General features: G+C 34.6%; 2 protein-coding genes across 2 annotated transcripts; one reads left to right on the forward strand and one right to left on the reverse strand.

Moving 5' to 3' along the window:
• Positions 1-673: 673 nt before the first annotated feature.
• LOC134250296 (F-box/LRR-repeat protein 16-like) lies at positions 674-7,388 on the reverse strand. The gene is made up of 3 exons (XM_062732645.1): positions 5,541-7,388; positions 2,599-2,747; positions 674-1,243 (listed from the first exon to the last, which is right to left on the reverse strand). Exons 1-3 carry the CDS (start codon positions 6,641-6,643, stop codon positions 1,095-1,097), a joined length of 1,401 nt encoding a protein of 466 aa, XP_062588629.1. The 5' UTR covers positions 6,644-7,388; the 3' UTR covers positions 674-1,094.
• A 5,909-nt stretch (positions 7,389-13,297) lies between these two features.
• Positions 13,298-14,780, forward strand: LOC134250266 (transmembrane protein 11, mitochondrial-like). Its single transcript, XM_062732618.1, has 2 exons — positions 13,298-13,363; positions 14,210-14,780. Exons 1-2 carry the CDS (start codon positions 13,338-13,340, stop codon positions 14,721-14,723), a joined length of 540 nt encoding a protein of 179 aa, XP_062588602.1. The 5' UTR covers positions 13,298-13,337; the 3' UTR covers positions 14,724-14,780.
• The last annotated feature ends 6,686 nt before the right edge of the window (positions 14,781-21,466 follow it).

Genomic DNA, 21,466 nt, shown 5'->3' on the forward strand with positions numbered 1-21,466 from the left:
ATCGAGATCACGTGTCACAAAAGGTGATGGCATGAATATCCCTCATTACTCAAAGGCCGTGGTTATAAATTCTAAGAACAGGTTAGAATCAGCCGTCCACCGGCAAGTGGTTTCGTTTCAGTTAGAGAGGAAATTTTCTGGAAAGGGCGTTTAACACATACTTTAAAGACAGTTATCTCTCTTATCATAAGGTCAATGAACCTTAAAGTGATAAATCAGTTTTCAACCATTATAAATTTATAGTATTTCTTTATATCCTATCAGAAAAAAACGAATAATTTGGTATCTTATCACTCATGTCACAGTATCCTCACCCGGAGGATATAACAAAAGCAGTTAAAATTGTATCTAAAAATTAAATTTTCTTATTTTAAGGTTACACATTTTCTATCTACCTCAGGAACAAACAGTACAGAAGTGCTTTTAATCAAAATACCGTGATTCATTTTATGTAAATATTTCTCTCTATCTCTTGCTATTATCAATCCAAGAATTCATCTTATTTCTGAAGGCGCGTTACACTTGTGATAATATAAATAACAATAAAATGTTGGAGGGTCACACCAGTGTTTCTCCTCAATACAGGCGGCATACCGCACGGTGTGAACTAGTAAAGAACGTATAAACGATCCCCTTATCTCTAAACAAATTACCATCCTCCCCCACAGAGAAACAACATTCATAATTTTTTGTCTTCATTTATTTCCAGTGATAACAAGCATTCTGTACAAAATTGGTCTGTCAATAAAGGAATAAAGCTGGAATTTATTTTTAAAATAAATATGGAAATTTTAAAATTCAAATTCATATTTTCATCATAAAAAAACCAGTGTTATCGATGTTTTAGTTACACAAAAAAAGAAGATAAAAAAGATATGTAATCTCAGAATCTGTATAATCAAGGACTCATACTGTGCTCACAAGTTCTCTGTAGATGATAGTCACGTGACCTTTCGAGACATTTTTATATGTGTCTTCCTTCAGAATTTTAGCAAGGTGAGTACATGTACACAGGAGCATTTTGCACAACCGAGTTTTTTTAACCTGCAACGTGGAAATTACACGATGTGATTTCTGTGAACGTGGGATATCACTTAGTCCACAACTAGACAGTGCGTCATGTTTTCCCGGAGGTAGAGGCAAACTTCCCGAGATGCACTTGGGCAGTTGGTCAATTCTAATTCGTCTAAGTTATGTAACTGTGTCAACCCACACAACCCTTGCCCAGACACTAGAGTGCACCCTAAAAGAAAATCATAGTCACATTATAATACAATGCATTACTATAAGTATAAAACTTTTTTTCATCTCAGGATTTAGTATAACCTATTGATATTGTTTTACAAATTGGAGAACTTGTCCCATACAATGTTAAGACGTCTTCAAAAAAAAAAAAGAAAAGCGTCGCTTCGCGACGCTCGCTGCGCTCGCTATAAAACGTCTTCACGATATTGTATTGGATACTAGTAGTAAGTACTATAGTACTAAACTATGGCTCAATTTCCATAGGATTTCCTAAATGATCGAGTAATTGTTTTATAATGAACATGCTTAGTATGATGAATTTAAAACAAATATTTCTTTGTCACACCTGAAATGCTACTGTCGCAAGCAATGATTCTTCAACAGTGTGTTCAACAGCAATTTACAATCTTTTGGCTAACGCGTCACCCCGGTATTTAGGGTTGTAATGGCGATATCATTTCCTAGGCTTTCAAGTGCTATAGCAGTCAGACAGTAATATGCATGGTATGTTGGATCTGTGTAATCTATAGTTTATAACATAATACCTTACAGATTTGTTAAAGTACATGATACATGCCTAACGATCAGTAGGTGGTACATAAACGTGGTTCCTTTCTTAAAATGATCTTATGTGCTACAATTTAGAATGTTTATATTACATGGCTATTTTTCTCCAAATTTATACATTTCATATTCCGAGAAAGACAAATGCTTATATAAACGCGTTAATTAATTTGAATGTGTTTTATAACAAATTCCATTTTTCCATTCCAAATGCCATTTCGTACAAATATAGGCATACGTTACTTTCTATATTTTGATTGTCTGTAGGAGACCCACATTCAAGAGCCATTTCTGATGTCCTTAGAATGATATATATATGGAGATAACGAATTTAATTATTTTCTTACTTAATAAATTTAAAAACTTTTTGTGAAACTTCGATTTATACTTCATGCCAGACAATTTTCATATTTCAAAATGGCAGACAAAAAGGGTGTATCACGTGACTATGTGAATTGTTCCATCGAAAAATGTTTTCGTGTGCATTCAATTTACTTCAAGTTCTATGTGTTAATGAAGTGATACATTTATATAATCGTACTGTTATTTAATATGATAGTTGAAGAACATCAAAATACCAATTTTCAATGTCAAATAAGGCTAAAAAAATATTTAATAACTGATGGGGTTAAAAAATATTTCATAACCGATTTTTCACTGAAAATGGCAAAAACGTGTGACAAATACTAGTAACCAAACGATGAAACAGAACGGTAAGTCAATTTCTCCATCATGATTAAAGTGTTGTTTATCCCACCAACACAAGATGTGCTAATGACATTTATTTACCTGCAAGAGACAGCACGCGAAGATTTCTCATGGAATAAATGTGCTTGAGGCTGAAATCTCGAATCTGTGTACACCAACGTAAGAATAAGCGGCGTAGTGAAGTCATTGTAGAAAGGTACCCGACACCAATATCCGTTATTCGCGAGCACCTATCAATCAAATAAAATCAAATTGTTATTTTCAAAGACACATTTTTTACATTAAAAAAAATCATAGTCAAATAAAGGAAGAAACTTGATACTCGTAGGCTGACAAAGCAGACGATAAAAGAAAAGATAACGTCTAGAAGGACAAAGACCGACAAATTGAATGCAGAAGATACACATGATTAGAAAATATATGATATGGAAACGTTGTTTGATGTCTTATTAATTAAACAATGTCGGGTTTTACTTCTCATATAAAACAAGGGGAATTTTACTGCCCCTACCCCCCGCCCCCTAATATATGCTTTTTATAACTTTATGTAAATTTTAACAATTAAGGCTTATTTGACTTGCATTGCTCATGATTGCTGAGTATTAAATATATATACTTGTGTACATGTAGTTGCCCTAAAAATGCAAAAACTATAAAACCGGTGATAAAAAGATCATATAGTATTCCTTGGAATTAAACAAAAAGTTTCCTCACAAACATACAGGTCGTTTTAAAGTAAACTACGCTACTTCATTCATAATTCTATAGTACAGATTCAAACTCTGGGATTTCAATTGAACATGGCAAACTATTTTATTTAGCAGCTAGCTATCTCTTTCCCTATTTTATCTGATTAAAACAAGGGATTCTCCTTAAAGTCGAAGGCAGATTTTTTTTTTCTTTTTTATTTCATATAGAGGTAAAAGATAGATGCCTTTGATAGATTTCGGCATTATACAAAAAAATGCTTCTTCATTCAGTTCTTCTCCTTCTTTCATGGTGTTATCTGATTCCTTAAATTGCTAAACAGCTTTTTTGTTCCACCTGCATTTATATGTTGAGATTTTATATTTCAAGTGCCGGTTATTATTTTTTTTTATCATAAATCAAATTCATGTCGATCATTCCAGAAATTGCAAAACTTACAAACATATTCGTTGCACTTGACTCTGGAATTTTACTGAAATTATTTATCTTAACCTTCCATACTCACTGATACATGTATAAAATGTTGCTTTAACTCTTTATGATTTTCTAAACAAAATCAATTTCCAAGATAAAGTGCAACAGAATTTTAACGTACAGTGTAGCTAACGAGGGGAAAACCGGACAAATAAGACATTTCAGAGGGAATAAAGTTTGGGGTGACGTTTATGTCATTCAGAGTTATCTCTCTTATCAGAGTATCAATGAACCTTAAATCATTTTCCTCTATTTTGCGTCTTGTTCAAAAGTTGTTTTTAAATAGGTCCTACTTTTCTTAACATTACAATTAAAATAGTATTTCCTTGAGAAAGTTTTCAATGCCTTTCCTCCCTTTCAATATGATTGCTTAACTATACGTTTTTACAGCTTTTAGTTTTCCAGGATATGCGTCAAACGTTTAACTTCTTATAATTAACCATGACAAAAATGCCTAAAAACACTTTACTTTCTGCATTTTATTGTGGAGGGAAAATGCTCAGTTGTTTTACTTACTATCAAAAAAACAAGACAACATGAAAGCTCGCCAGCGTTTAGACTGAAGAAAATGATTTTTTATGCATATTTTTTTCATAATCGACGTCTTTCACTCACTTGTATCATAAGCATGCATTCCAAGCTGTTTATGCCTGTACGCACCCCTGCAAGACGCTTGTCATACCTGCGTTATCATATTTACACCTTCCGTGGGTATTTTAAGAAGCCTGTACCTATATCCATCGCGTACGTTCGGTTGAAAATAGACATAGTTTGTATAACATCTTGGTATCACCTGTTTTGTTTTGAATGGGGTCATCACATAGATCAAAATTCCATCGTATGCACTTTTCAGATAAGAGATTTGTGTAATAAACCACACAAAAAATATTTTATCTATTTCTTGTTTCAACATTAATAAAAAATATTTTTCCACATTTTTTCGCCAGATTTTATATTTTCTGCCCTTAAGTACGGAGAGAAATCGATAAAGGTTCATTATTAAAGTTGAGGCCAAGTTTAAAGCTAACCATGAGTCATACCCAATAGTCAACACCTAACGAGGTCGAAACACTTTGATTAAAGGGAAAGGGACCTCTCATTGATAAAACCGACATCTGTCTATTTTTGGTCAGAAGAACATCAATATCGCATGATTTGCAAACATAAAATATCATATACATGGTATTGATCATGCCTTTTTACCAGCAGAGGTCATATTTTAGTCGATGAATTCTCTCTTTCATCTTTTAGTTATTGGAATTTCAAATAATTAAACAAAATCTAATCGATTTCAGCACCATCCTTTTATAAATATTTGATTTTGAGTCAATAAATATATTTTTGAAAACGCCGAACAAACGAATAATGTGATTATCTGTAGCTTATTGATTTTGTGACATTTATTTGACTTATTGACAAGTTATTTTTGTTTGCACTTCCGATTATAAACTAAGGATTCGCCCATAAATCGCACTTCCTGTGAATTACCTCCAATAAATCAGAGGCATGATAAAAAAAAGTGCGATTGTTTTAATTACGCACTTGAGTTAGTAGAATTATGCGTTCGTATTTAAAACACTGCACGGATAATAGAACTTTTACCATTACTTTTTTGTAGTCGTTTGGAGCTTTATGTTATCTTACTTCTTATTTCTAAATTTGAAAAAAAGTAAGACGTATAATAAATGTGCAATAAGTCTCAATGAGGTACATATTTGGGTCAGAAGAACTATATTTTTTGTAGATGATTCTAGTACCTTATGAGTAACACTGCTACAGTATTCAACATATGCATACAGGTGCAATTATTCAAATAACCCATGAAGGATTAGTATGTATACCTGTCAAGAATGAGTTCTTCCAGCTGGCTCAGATCACAGGCAATGTACTCTAACGAAGCATCAGTGATACGTGGACACCACGAGAGGTCTAAAGATCGGAGTTTTCTGAGATTTTCTGCAATGAGCTCGACCCCATCGTCCGTAATTTTGCTGCAACCCGACATGCTCAGCACCGTCAGGTTGGGCAAGGAATGTACAATGTTGACGATGCCATGATTCGTGATTTCCCAGCAGGAATGTAGTCTTAAAATGGACAGAATGTATCCCTGTTTGGCGCTAAAGAAGGCCAAAGAGGCATCAGTCACGTGATAGGCCTGCAAATTTAGTTCAAAAAGAGACGGAAGTAGTTGTGCAATGGCCCCCACAGTGTCGTCTGCAACATTGATACAATCACTTATTGTCAAAGACACAATTTTAGGGTTCAGGCATGACCATAAACCGGTCTCTGTGATTTCGTTACAACCTGAAAGTTCAACTTTGTACAAACAAGGCAGTTTCTTAAATAAAATTTCTATACCCGTATCAGTCACATTTGAACAGCGTAAACTTATGGCTTTAATTTGTTTCTTGTACGTTTGAAAATGAGCAACAAAATCTGAAACATCGTTGTCGGTGGCACCAAAGAGACACAAAGTGTCAAATCCCCTTTGTTGAAGACTGTCATAAAACTTGCTTCTCTGGTCCTCCTTCGGGCTAAGCTCACGGCAAACAATAATGGGGGTAACGTCTACCCAGAACTTGGGATGATATAACACGTTCTTCCACAATCTACACACCTGACACAGCGTCCCTCGTTCCTCGGGAGAAAAATAGCTGAAGAACTTGGTCAAAAAGCGCTCGTCTGTAAAGAGTTCCAAAATATTGTCCGGTTGGCTCTTGCTGAATAAGCTCCGAATTTTTCTTGCGATAAGCGGTTTGGGGGACCGCACGATTCTGACATTCATGGCCCCGCTTCCGTTCACATTAAACCTTTGGGTCATCTGGCCCTCCCGAGCACCCTGGGGACTCTGGTTACTATTCTGTTGCGTTTGCTGGTCGCTCCTGAATCGCAAACCACGAATTCCGTTTGATATCTCCATGTAGGCTCTCTTAATTGTCGACATATTCCATTAAATGAATTCCGATATAATTATTCAAAGCTTTAAGAATCCGACATTTGGCTAATATAAGAACACCTAAAATTAGTACACTAATTATCTGGAGAGTTCATTTATAACTGTAATTCAAGTCGCAGTATCTCAGTTAATGCGGTCTTTGAAAACATGCTTTTATCAAGATTTTAACGGAACATTTCAAAACACACAAAGAGAGAGGCATCCCATTCTTACATCCCTGAAATTTATTGATTCCGGTTTGAAGCTGATGCACGCAAGAGTAAAATTCAATTGGTATTATTTCGAATGTTTTGACTGGAGACACCACATAACCGTCATGAGTGACTGAAATTCTTGTGCCATGGATGTTGTAAAATATGCCAATCGATACAAAATCATCAATTCATCATCTCCTTTGTCGTAAGAGCACAAGCGTTCAACTGTTCAAAGTTTGTATCACATTGTCTTCAAATGCCACTCGCAGAGTACGTTTCATGCTAAAATCCATTACACCTTTATGTATAAGGCAGCACTCGGCCACTCCGAGTGTTAATTTAGAAGTACTCGATTGCTGGGATGTATTACTGCTGATGAATATTCTAATTTTTATCTCTCTCGGAATAACACCCACTATTCTGTCATTAGATTCGCTACGCAATGATAGTGAAATATGTCAAAAACAAACAGCCTCAATCGGGCCGAGCAGAAACAAGGGAAAACGCAATTCTCACACTTGATTAGTCAGAGCAATATATCGATTTTGAGGAGTAAAAGAAACCGAATCCAATACGTTTTAGCCATTATACATGAATTATGCATTAAGCGGTATAATATGTATATTCTAGGGGATAAACATACCACATCACCTGCCTTTTGTAATTATTCTAATTATGTACATGCATAATAAAACCCCAGAGTACATTTTTTCTTTCAATACTTTGGAATATTCCTTAGTATTGAAGCAGATGCTAATTCATACTTCTATACAGTCATTTTCTATGAGGAGATGAAAGGAGGGGGTAAGGTAAGGTCCCTGAGAGGTTTTAGCAGCAAAAAAAAAAAATCAGATTATTTACTTTGATATGAGTGTCAAAATATTTCACATTTAAGATTAGTAGTTATAATGGTAAACTTTATGTTAAAATAATTATGATAAATAAACAATCTTTTTTCCAATGTCGGATAAATTGCAATCTTCACATATGTTTCACTTTAACTAGATTAAAAGAAGGCATTACTTTTGTATCCAATTTCCGCTTTAATTTTAGAATCTCTTAATTACTTCACAAACCTCTTTTTGACCCATTTACGTAACCCCATTACCCAACTATCACATAAAAGCAACAAGCCTAGTGAATTCTGAATGAAAAAGCGTTTTCTTTCTCAATTACTCCAAGTTACACTCTTGCTATAATTATACGCATTACCAAAATTCAGATCTGATTATACACAGGGGTTATTACGCGAAGGCTCTTACAGAAAACGTATAAACTGTGATGCAAGGTTCGTTCCAGATGCTGATATAACTTTATGTATAACCACGAGCCTATTATCAATCACAGAATTCCTTAATTAAAGTACTGGGTATATGATAAATAATTATATATAGGTTTTAATTAATACTCTGAGCAGATGGTATACATACTTCCAGAGAACATATTTCGATTAGTGTGTACAATTACGTTTTAAATCCATGTGCTGCATGGAAACGAGTGGATGCATTTTGTTTATTCACTCATATTTTTTCGTGTCGGCAATGCGACACGGAACCTTAGTTTTTACGGTCTCATCCGAAGGACCAGTCTCCACGCATGGAATCGAACCTGCGACATAAGGATCAAGTCCTTAATCCGGGACTAGAGAGTGCTACACTGCGCCACGTACCCGAGCGACTTTTCATCCTTAATATGATAATTGTTGCTCATGATGAAGAATTATAAAATAAACCGTTCATTAATATACATTGTTACAAGTCTACGTACTCAACTAAGAAAAGAATTGAGAAGGTATATCAAAACTACATGTGAAAAATTAAAATTTTTATGCGCCCGAATTTTTTCGGGGCGCATATTGTTTTTGTCCTGTCTGTTTGTCTGTTTATCTGTTTGTCTGTTTGTCTGTTGTCAACTTTAACCTTGGCCAAAACTTTTGAACCGTAAGAGATAGAGACTTCATATTTGGTATGCATACTCCTCTAATAAAGTTCTTTCAAATGACATCAAGGTCAATGACTTTTTGACGTTGACTGTGACCTATGCTAAAAATAGGTTTTTCAACTGTTTGTCATAACTTTTGAACCATAAGAAATAGAGACTTCATAATTAGTATGCATACTCCTCTAATAAAGTTCTTTCAAATGACATCAGGGTCAATGACCTTGTGACCTTGACTGTGACCTATATGCTAAAAATAGGTTTTTCAACTGTTTGTTATAACTTTTGAACCATAGGAGATAGGGACTTCATATTTGTTTTTGTCCTGTCTGTTTGTCTGTTTGTCTGTTTATCTGTTTGTCTGTTTGTCTGTTGTCAACTTTAACCTTGGCCAAAACTTTTGAACCGTAAGAGATAGAGACTTCATATTTGGTATGCATACTCCTCTAATAAAGTTCTTTCAAATGACATCAAGGTCAATGACTTTTTGACGTTGACTGTGACCTATATGCTAAAAATAGGTTTTTCAACTGTTTGTTATAACTTTTGAACCATAGGAGATAGGGACTTCATATTTGGTATGCATACTCCACTAAAAAGGTTCTTTCAAACAACACCAAGGTCAATGACCATGTGACCTTGACTGTGACCTTTATACTTAAAATAGCTTTTTCCACTTTTTGCCATAACCTTTGAACCATAGAAGATAGGGACTTCATATTTGGTATGCATACTGCACTAATTAAGTTCCTTCAAATGACATCAAGGTCAATGACCTTGTGACCTTGACTGTGACCTATATGCTAAAAATAGCTTTTTCCACTTTTTGCCATAACTTTTGAACCATAAGAGATAAGGACTTCATATTTAGTATGCATACTCCACTAATAAAGTTCTTTCAAACAACACCAAGGTCAATGACCATGTGAAGTTAACTGTGACCTTTATACTAACTATAGCTTTTTCTACTTTTTGCCATAACTTTTGAACCATAGGAGATAGGGACTTCATATTTAGTATGCATACCCAACTAATTAAGTTCTTACAAATAACACCAAGGTCAATGACCTTGTGACCTTGACTGTGAACTATATGCTAAAAATAGCTTTTTCGAACTTTGTTGACGCCGGGCGCATAGTGTTTCACAAACACACCTTGTTTTTATATGGGATGGTACCACTGTCTGCCTTAGATACCGATGATTATTAGCATAAAATAAAAATGGAAATGATTTGTGATATGAATATCTTCTATAACAACTTAAATTTATGACACTGAAACCAGTTAACTTTTATTTATATTTTAGAAATATTACTATTTGTTTGCTTTCTTTTCACAATCCAGTTTGATTAAAGTCAAACCTTCCACTAGTTCTTAAGAGCTATACGGTCGCACACGGAAGATGATCAGATGGTTCAAAAGAAGGAACAACTCAACTGCCAATGAAAGATAACCCAGTAATAAAGCAGAGTTGTATTGAAATAGAATTTTCTCGCTAAAGGGAGATTTTAAAGTATAGATTCTATTTCGGGGGGGGGGGGGGGGTTCAGTACCGATTTTTCCCCAAACACTACCACTTACCCTTCTTTAACTACACTGCAGCATGCCTGTTGAAAGTGGGGTTGTAAACCTACTACGCTTCAATCTTCAATGCCTAAATTGTGTCTATCTTTTCAAAAAAAAAAAGTGGGGAGGGTTCCGACGCCTATGATATTTACTGTACAAAAACATAAAGCACTTCACCTAAACAAAATTATTGTCCCTGCTTTTGCAAAAGCGAGGAGACATTAAATGTCATTCTTATTCTGTCCGTCTGTCAGTCTGTCCGACCGACACAGAAACTTAAAACTTTAAGCTTGCCCATAACTTTTGATTTTGTGGAGCCATGACTTTCATATTTCGTCTGTCAGTCTGTCCGTCAGTCACAAAAACTTTAACCGTGCCCATAACGCTTGTTTAAGTGGAGCTATGACTTTCATATTTTCACCTGTGTATTCCTACAATGCCTTTGTATGGGTACCACCTTTTGACCTTGAGTTTGACCCACTTTTACACAAAAATTCCAAACTTTTACTTTGGCCATGACTTTTGAACAGTAGATACTAGGACTTTCATATATGTATTCTTTGTGAAAAGACCTTTCATTGGATACCAACAACTTTGACCTTAGAGATTTCTGTACTTATGAAAAAAAATTATCCTTGGCCACACCTGGTAATTTTTGAACAGTAAGGGCTAGTATACTTTCATACTTCAGATATTTAATCCTTGTGAGAAGACCTTTCATTGAATACCAAGAACTTTGACCCTTTGACCTTGGAGTTTGACCTACTTTTAAAAAACAAACCTTGGTCATAACTTTTGCAGGGTTAGGGCTAAGACTTTCATACTTCAAATGTTTCATCCTTGTGTCAAGAAATTTCATTGGATATCAAGAACTTTGACCTTGATCTTGGAGTTGACCTACTTTTTAAAAACTTTGACTTTGGACATAACTTTTGAAAGGTTAGGACTACGGCTTACATACTTCATACATTTATTACTTGTGACAATACCTTTCTTAAGAAACCAACAACTTTGACCCTTTGACTTGGAGTTTGACCTACCTTTGAAAAACATTTTGAACAGGTGGTGCTAGGGCTTTCATATTTCACTATCGTATTTCTTATGAAAAGACCCACTCACTTTTGGGTATCAATATATTTAATTTGCATTTAAGAAAGTTTAATGTTCTCTATGTTGCCATAGAGGCATCAGTGTTTCACAAACACATCTTGTTCTTTAAAACTTTTGACTGAGAAGAGATATAGCTCTCATATTTGACTTGTGCATTACCTGTGACAAGCTATTTCCGAGCAAGCTATGATTTCTGACCCCTTGAACTTGACCTTCGCGATTGACCTTTTTTTAAAAAAAATTCAACGTCGGTAATAATTTCTAAAAGACATATGATTCAATGGACATTCATATTTGACACAATATGTCATAAAAATGACATCTCACCCACAAAGACACCGAAAGCAGGGGACCAACTCCTTGAATTTTCTTGTTTGCATTGTAAGGCGTTTTTACATGTTCAATATTTCTGACATTCTAATCCTTTCCTTGTGCTTAGAAAGGGAATTATAGTTCGATTTTCATTTAAATTACTGCAGTATGTTCTTATCGCTAGTGTGTATATTTCAATTTGATATGAAAAATTGGGGGATGAGATAAACATACATGTACATTGTGATTTTCGTAATCATTGAACCTTGCACTGGGACCCATGGCCAGACATCGGAGAAAAATCTTTCAGAAATAGTCAAATGAGAAAAAATATTCTTTTCTTATCCAAAAAAAGACAAATAAATGTATGATGGGAAGAAAGACCATTACACCCTTTACTTGCTTTTCATGTTAGGTCCTGTACATGTCTTCCGGTTGGGGCCAAATGGCCTTATAATTGCTCCTACATATTTAGCAGGCATATGGATATAATGGACAAGGGTGCCTCTGTCTAAATGGTGAATTCATGTCCACATAATCTGGAGTTCTGATGTTCATATTAAGAGGGGTTTCCCCAACCCCCCTGAATCCGCCACTGATTTTTAGCCGGGCTCATTGCTCGTAGAGCAATGCCCGGCTATTGCGACGGTGAGCAACAGGAAATGCTGCTTCTTCACCGCCAAATTGAGTTTACGAGTATAAACAGAGTACGTATACGCCCAGCCGCTGTTGAGAAAACAAAATCCATTAAAACACTTTAAGAAATAGTAAATCGAATATTTTTATCAAAATATTAAATTGTTTAATTTTTTTCCTGGCTCCTTTGACTAATATTTTACAAAGCAATTCAAAAGGTGCGAAAGGTTTTCACCAGGTATCCCTGTCTACGTCATATTCTATAAATAAAGGTGTACAACCTTTATCAGGCTAACACAAATGCAGGAAACATCATTAATGACTTGATGCGAAACTCCCCGCTGAGGACACATCAGTGCATAGTCGTTTGACCTTAATTAATCTTGCTGCATCGGTATTTATTTACTTCTGTTGTATATAAAACCCCGAAACGATACATGTGATAAATATTTTACGCTGTTAATTTCTAGCTATATTTTATTTATTTTTTAAAAACTTTTTAACGCTATACATGCCATTGAGATATTTTTATGTGTAACATATCTTCTAAACGTCTGAACTTCATTTTAAACTGTCACCATGGTCTTTGTGCATTACCCTGTAAATGAGCCCGGCTTTCAGTACTTCTGAGTACTTTGATTAAAACGCTTTTTATATGTCTCTGGTTAGCTTATATACCGAACATCACAAAAACGAAAAATTAATCAAACTCAGATTTACTCAACTCCATGAGACATATAAAAGATGTCTCTGTTTCAAACAATTCTTCTGTTTATGTCACATTACTCATATACTTGAATTATCTTATATCGTAAAAAGACTGAAACGAATTTATGAATTAACAGTACTTTTGGTACTTTGATTTTTATGCTGAGAAAGTTAGCTCCCTTGACACAACTCTTTCGTAAAAGAAGGAGCAGTGGAAAATGTCGCACATTTCAAATTTACGCCGGTAAAAAATTCTTTTTGAATTTAGATTACTGAATTGACTGTGTAATATTAATGATAAATGATTTTAAATACCCACATAGGAATAAAAGATCCCAATTACGATATCTGTTATCAACATCTTTAAACTTGCATTTGGGTTTACAACTGTTTTAGTGTTTAGCAGCTGTTTACTCTCTACAGCTACTCTACTCTGTTAGTCTGAACCACTATACTGGTATAAGTAAACAATCTACTTTGCTACATATTGGTTTAAGTTATTACTTAAGCTAGGGAGTCCATTTATAGCTTGACACAATGACAGACAAAATTCTTAAGTTAATAGATATCGCCTGGTCACTTCTCTAACGAGAATAACAAGCCTGTCCACTTCTCTAAAGAGAATAAGTCAGACACCTGTCAAAAACCAGGGGCGGATCCAGGTATTAAAGTTAGGGGCACAAGAAGTAGGCAGGGGGGGTCCTGAGGTCCCCATTGGGTCCAGGGCAAAACCTACAGCACACTCAGCGAAATGTCGAAGGGACCAAAAATTTTGGTCTTGTGTCCCTCAACATTGATCTGAGATTAGGTGAAATCCTGGTGGCGGCCCAGGGGAAGAAGCTCCTGGATTCTAGAGATTTTGCAGGATAAAAATTTGGTCTAGCTACCAAGCTGAAATTTTTACATTTTCTCGAAAAATTATTTATGCTACCTGACAATTTTTGAAGGAAGTGCACCACCCCCTTTAATCCGCTACTGGAAACAAGTAACGAAAATGAAAATTCTTAAATTCAAAATGAGATGATATTTTCTTCAATCTGAACATAATAAACAAAATATATTATTAATGGAATTTTTTCTCTTATTTCAGGAACTCAAATGATTCATTCCCAGATTTTGTTATTATCTATGAAACAACAGACCCTGACAATCCAGATGAACAAGAAAAATTAGAAACCGAGTTGGAATTAGCATTTCAAAGACAGGTGGCACACATAATAATCGAACCATTCACACTTGGAAAAGACACCGCAAGATGGATAAAAATGGGAAATTTTCTTCACAAATCATGTGTCGTTAGCGGCATCATTTCCTTGATCACAGGGTATTGCAACAAAGATCTTGTTTCATATACATTTGCTGGAGTCAGCTTTTTGACAGCAGGATTATATGCATTGTCTTGGGCAAGTGATCCCTGTTGTAAATATCAGATAGAGAAAAACAAGAGAAGAATTCAAGACCTGCCATTACATGAACTGTCCTCCACATCAGTAGTGGTACTTGTCAGAAGGGACGATGCTCGAAGGAAATACCTACAGAACATTGTCTCCTTCTCCGCTGTGTGTCTCAGTGCTTACAAAGTTTATAATATGTACTACTTATGACATTACAGTCTTGTTTGATTATTATTATATTTCATAATAAAAATATTTGTATTGAAATTTGAGCCTCATTTCATATTATGCACAATGTGATGAAAAGTGAAGTATCAAAATATGCTATATGGGTAAAAAAAAACAAAAAAAAAAAAAAAAAAAAAACAAGAGGCCCATGGGCCACCTCGGTAAATGCTGAAAAGAGGGAGGGATATAGTTATCGGTATGTCCATCCGTCTGTCCATACGTCCGTCCTTCTGTCTGTTACACTTTAGGGTACCCATCTCTTATCCGCAACTCCACTGATACCATATTGTCATTGTGCACCTCCTATTTTACTTTTGAATCTGACACATATTTTGGGTTTTCCAGCCACAGCAATACATGGGCTTTGCTATTATAACTATATGGGAGGTATCTTATGTGAGCTCATTGCTCACAATACCTCTAGTAAACTGTTTAATTGTAAAACTATTTTAAAATGACGATCCTGAAACTTTTTAAACACGAAAACTATGCTACTATTAAGACTTAAAATATTTGCAATGTTTTCAGTTCAAAAAGAATTTCTCTAATAAATTATTTCTTTACACTACAGTTTGCTTCAATTTCAATATAGTCATCCCAGTGGTGCAATGGCTAGAGCATCTCTGTTATAGAGTCACAGAGTAAGTAGTAGGTACTTACGTCATACAGTCAAATCCACGATGGGATGTGAAGACTGGTACTTCGGATGAGACTGTTTTAACTGAGGCCCTATGTTGCAGTGGTTAGGTGTTGGCATGAAAAAGATCCCTCACTGCTTATGTCTCTTAGTTCCAAGTATAAAACAAAACAAAATTTGCAGCTCCTAAATCAGGTGGCCTCTTCATATGAGTGAAAAATTCTGGAGAGGGACATAAAAGCTTTAACAACAAATAAACAACGTACAAATATTTAAAAATCAATTTTAATAAATATTAATAAAAATAATAAGCAATGTAGTGTTGAGAAATAATTTCTCAGAAAAATTTGTGAAAAATTAAGATCCATTCTTTTTCATAATAATTTTACATTCATATTATTGAACATACAATTATGGTTTATATTTTAATAATTACCTTATGTGATTTTTAGCTCACCTCAACAAAGCTGGGGGAGCTTATGTGATACCCTCAGTGTCAGTGACCCAAGTTAAGGTTTTTGGTACAGTTTTCTTAATACTATACCGTATAATCCCTATTAACCGCCGCGGGCGCTTAGAAAATGGCAAAAAGGGGGCGGTTATTTTGGTGTTTTCTTTAAGATATTTAATGTCATATTTTAACTTCAAAAATCGTTTGGAAATAAAAATAAATACAAGAAACAACTAAGATAATGTCTAACTTTTAATTAAAGTGAAGATAATCCACCCAAATTATGCTAAATTCTTCATTTTCCACTGAGAAATTGGATGATAGACAAATTTCATTTTCACTTTTTTCATTTTTAGCTCACCTGAGCTGAAGGCTCAAGTGAGCTTTTCTGATCACATTTTGTCCGGCGTCCGTCTGTCTGTCTGTCTGTAAACTTTTCACATTTTCGACTTCTTCTCATTAAGAACCACTGGGCCAATTTCAACCAAACTTGCCACAAAGCATTCTTGGGTGAAGGGGATTCAAGTTTGTTCAAATGAAGGGCCACGCCCTCATTCAAGGGGAGATAATTGGGAATTAATGAAAATTTGGTGGTATGTTTTAAAAATCTTCTTCTCAAGAACCACTGTGCCAGGAAAGATGAAACTTATGGGGAAACATCCTCAGGTAGTGTGGAAAATTCTTTAAAAATCTTCTTCTCAGGAATAGCCAAGCCAGAATTGATCATATTTATATGGAAGCATACTCAGGTAGTGTAGATTCAAGTTTGTTCAAATCATGACCCCCAGGGGTAGGGCGGGGCCACAATGGCCGACCAAAGTTTTACATAGAAATATATAGGAAAATTCTTTAAAAATCTTCTCAAGAATAGCCAAGCCAGAATTGATCATATTTATAAGGAAGCATCCCCAGGTAGTGTAGATTCAAGTTTGTTCAAATCATGACCCCCGGGGGTAGGGCGGGGCCACAATGGCCGACCAAAGTTTTACATGGAAATATATAGGAAAATTCTTTAAAAATCTTCTTCTCAAGAATAGCCAAGCCAGAATTGATCATATTTATGTGGAAGCATCCTCAGGTAGTGTAGATTCAAGTTTGTTCAAATCATGACCCCTATAATTTTTAATTCTTACATTGCTGGAGGTGGCTTCTGGGACCTATCTGGGCATAATTTGACTTGTTCTCAATATGACACTTTTTAGGAGCCCATTTTGCTAAAAAAAAAAAGAAAGAGAAAATCACAGGAGTAGCATACAGCCTATGATGGTCTAAACTTCCTTGATTTTTGTAATACATCCTTTGCTGTGAATAAAGATTTTTTTTTTTTAAATCGCTTTTTTGTAGCAGTTGTTTGACATTGTTTAGATGTATGCCCTATGGGATACTAAAGTCTGAGTGTCTACAGCTTATAAACTAAATATATGCACGCTGTATATTGCCACCATCCTTAAAAAAATATGCAAGTTTAAGACAGAGTGTGGGACAGGTCACTTTCCAGCTAAATTCTTGAGAGTCCCATGGAGGTTTGGATCCCTCCTCCCCAAGGATCCCAGTCACCCTACTTAGATCCTCGCGTGGGGGGGGGGGGTATATTTAGGACAAAATGCTTTCTTTCTTATCTATGACTTTCCTTAAATTCTATGGTTAAAACTTAACGAATTAGATTTATTGGGAGTCTAGGCCATGCTTGTAATGTTGAAATATAATATGCTGACTTGGTATCCTGCACTCAAAATTAGCACGCAAACAATATAAAAGATTGATATACTAGTATCTAAGTATATCAATAAATATTTTATCATTTACATGTACAATTTATATTCTGTTTAAAGAATAGATACGTATAACATATAATGCAATTTATAACTGTAATTTTAAGTAGTTTATTAAAATACCCACAAGATTTGTTTTCCTACAGTACACTTAATTTCGACGAATTAAGCAATAATGCCAAGGAGGAAAATGAAGGGGGGGGGGGAATTTCTGTTGAAATCTGCAATATACAAATAACAAAAGATTAGTGTACATGCGGCGTTAGTTTATACACATTTCACGATTTAATGACCGCAGTAGAGTAATGAGTGAGGAATAATTAAATCACGTGAGTATGATCTTTGAACATAATTCACCGATTGAATTCACCATGTTCACAAAGTAGTAGCAGGTAAATGCACTGCAGTCTTTCAGATCATTTCATATACAATTTTTCAGTAGAAAATGCTTTACAGGGGCCTAGAGATGATCAAGAATTGAGGTAAATATTCTAAACAGCCGTTAAAGCTGTTGTAATAAAAATATTTTTAAAGAAGTGATTCAATTTCTCTAAAGAAGGTCGTGTATTTATGACATTCCCGCGGTTACACCGCCACTTTCAAACTTATTTTCGCTGGTCAGTTGCATGTAGGTTTACAAGTAACACAATATAGTTTTATTTTATTTATAGTAATATAATGTTAGGGGAAAATTGCACGTTTATGGATTACATGTGCATGTATGTGACATGTACATGTGTGTGGTATGTATTTATTGACTGTACATTCACAGGTTGATTTGGAACCACTTTAGCAATTTGAAGCAAGATCGCAAATGCGATATAACCATGATAACAGCACGTTTGAGTCGTACATGTAATATGAAAAAATAGGACAAAATATATTCGCATTAAATGTTGCAAATATGGATTAAAATTTGAAAAAAAAGAAAGAAGGCTTTCGGTAAAGAGCTTTCTCACATTCTCAAAATGCAACAGTACTCATAAAATCAGTTAAAAACATGGAAAATTGATACCATTTACTAGTATTTCTTTAAAAAATATTATCTCAGAACCACCCAACCCCTTTTTTTCCAGAAACCTAGCAATGTCGCTTATGTATACATCAAGACAGACTTGAGACAAAGTCACATTAATATTTTTATCCTGCCTGGAGGTAGAGCATGTTCTAGGTTAATCGCCAAAACTGTTCTATAATTGGGGGATAAAATAATGCATCTATTTATTTTATGTTTCTTGCAAGTATTTGTAATTTATTTGCATCGGGATCGAAATTGTGAGTTTAAAATTATGACATGTGGCGCGAACAGCAAATTTGGCGTCAGTGGACGGTCAGGTGAGCTTGTTGAAATTCGTCGGGGGAAAACATGATTGAACTAATTTTCACAAAAAATGCAAGTTTTTCTGCAACCTCACAGTTTGTATTAAGATTGATCCCCAAGAAGTTAAGGAACTTCCGAGGGATCAATCTCCTAAACAATGGGCATACAGAAAAACTTGTCAACCAAAAGTTATTCCTTTTTAAGTGTCCTGGATTTACGATACTTATTGCCAAAATAAAAAAAAATTAATTTTTGCACTGTAAATTTATAGCCCATTTGGGATATTATATCCCAAACGGACTATTATATCCCATTTGGGCGATTGGTCCCAACCTGCAGAATAGTGAATTATTATGTTTTATTATATGATTAAATAATTTCCATCTCTCTGATTGGCTGAGATCCAACTATGTTAGAAAAATACTACGTTGTATTGACCTGCACGTGACGTTCCAGGTGAATACAAGGATTTATTTCCTCTACATTGATCTAAAAATAGATCGGGAAATTCCAAATTGATACAAATTGCTTTGGAAAACTAATATGACTGACTATAACATTTTATTTTTCATGTAAGCAAAACATGAGCGAATATATATTTTCGGGTGAGGATGGTAAGAGGGGATGCATGGACCCCCCTCCAACACTTTTACTGAACAATAATTTTACTTTTTGGTTGTCCGTTTTCCCTGATAATATACTCATTCCTTTCACAATCTATCCTATAAAAAAGACTGACATTATTTATCTTTATTGGAAACTGAAATTGATAAAAAAATAAAACATTTCAAATTGATACGACTGGTAAAGTTTATTAACATTTTAATTCTGCTTCTCTCTTGTATTTGACTAGGACTTAATTAAATGCGAACAAGTAATGAGCTGTATCATTTTATCAGTGAATCATATAATAAAACGATTATTGCTATTTTTTTCGGTCAATACAATGATTTAGCCATCTTCGAAGTACAATATTCACCTCGCCCTTCGGGCTTGGTGAATATTGTACTCCTCAGATGGCTAAATCATTGTATTCACCTCAAAAAACAGCAATAATTGTATAGTATTTTGAAAATGTATTGTGCTGTTAGACTGTATCAGTTTGAGACATCAGATCTTGAGTTAGGCTAACTTTGCCTTGAATCAGCTGTGAATTGATAATGCAAATACATTTACTGTCAGGCATTTTAGGGGGTTGAAGGGGGCCTTTTTTTTTTTTTTTGCTCCTTTCTTAATGGCAAAAAGTGTTTTCCCAATTTCATCAAAGAAAATTTCCAATAGACAATCAAAACAAGCAAAATTTGGTTATAAAATGTTGGGACTTGGTAACATATAATCTAAATGATGTTGTTCAAAAAAATATATAAATGGCGTGCTCTGTTACAACGCACTTTGAAAAATTACGCACTTTGAAAATTTTTTTCAAAGTGCGTTAAATTTGGTACCACATCAACGCACTTTACAAAAATAGAATTTCTTTTTCAAAGTGCATTAAAATCGACCATATTAACGCACTTTGAAAAAATGTGTAAGGCTAGGTCAATATTCTTGCAAATCTTAGTTATGATAAATAATTGAACATGTTCAATAACTCATCATTGATGATGAGATAACTCATCATTGATGATGAGGTCACTTCAGGATTTGAAAGTGAGCGATTTTGATTTTTCCATGCTTTGAAAATTCTTTCTCTCTAAAATGTTTTACTGTACTTATTTTTTTCCAGTTTGCATGCATTTTATTTAAACTAAAATTTATTGAAAGTTTTCAATGTTATACCAGTTATGCAAATAAATACATTTGGTGTAGCATAGAAATTGGTGCCGGAAGGGGGGCTTAGGCACACGTACAAATGTTTTACAAAGATATACATAATACAGGCATTGAAAATTGGGGCTTACCTTGGGGGCTTATTGAGGGGGTTCCACTTTCAATTTGCTACTGATGGCTTTGTACAGTGTATAAGAAAAAAAAGTTAAGCTGACAGACCTTCTTCTCGTCTTCTCCTTGTTCTCATTGAGGTTAATTATTAATGTGTACATATAAATTAAAAAAAAGTTTTTTGAAAGATATAATTACATGTATATATTACAAATTGATTCTCTCGGTTACTAAAATCTTAGTCAAGAATTTTTGGTTTTATACATTTTTTTTCAAAGTGCGTTAAATGTCCCCGTGGTAAAAATGTTTATGTACACTCTTAACGCACTTTGAAAAAATTTTCAAAGTGTGTTGAGTGTGTCCCAAATTTAATGCACTTTGAAATTTTTTTTCAAAGTGTGTTGATTTTGTCCCAATTTTAATGCACTTTGAAAAATTTTTTCAAAGTGCGTTGCCACAGTGCTCCAAATACTGATTGAGTGAATGTTGAAGTATTGTATGTATAAACTGACAATGCTGGTAATTGTTTATATTTGTATTCAGCATTAATCATACAAGACTTACAATATTATAATACGCAATCTCTCCTGCAATACAAGTGACTAGATCTACACACCTCCATGCACAACACTTGCGCATCGCACACAGTGTCAGGTTACACAT

This window comes from Saccostrea cucullata, unplaced genomic scaffold, assembly GCF_032062105.1.
Source record: "Saccostrea cucullata isolate Sc308-1 unplaced genomic scaffold, CSIRO_AGI_Scuc_v1 ctg473, whole genome shotgun sequence".
NCBI classification, from domain to species: Eukaryota; Metazoa; Mollusca; class Bivalvia; order Ostreida; family Ostreidae; genus Saccostrea; species Saccostrea cuccullata.

What these genes read in the sequence shown, in the direction of transcription:
- LOC134250266 (XM_062732618.1), top strand. Translation starts at nt 13,338, where the DNA reads ATGTCGCACATTTCAAATTTACGCCG. An exon ending in CACATTTCAAATTTACGCCG is followed by an intron (nt 13,364 to 14,209) that starts GTAAAAAATTCT and finishes CTCTTATTTCAG; the next exon opens with GAACTCAAATGATTCATTCC.
- LOC134250296 (XM_062732645.1), bottom strand. Translation starts at nt 6,643, where the DNA reads ATGTCGACAATTAAGAGAGCCTACATGGAGATATCAAACGGAATTCGT. An exon ending in GAAGAACTCATTCTTGACAG is followed by an intron (nt 2,748 to 5,540) that starts GTATACATACTA and finishes TTTGATTGATAG; the next exon opens with GTGCTCGCGAATAACGGATA. An exon ending in TCGCGTGCTGTCTCTTGCAG is followed by an intron (nt 1,244 to 2,598) that starts GTAAATAAATGT and finishes ATTTTCTTTTAG; the next exon opens with GGTGCACTCTAGTGTCTGGG.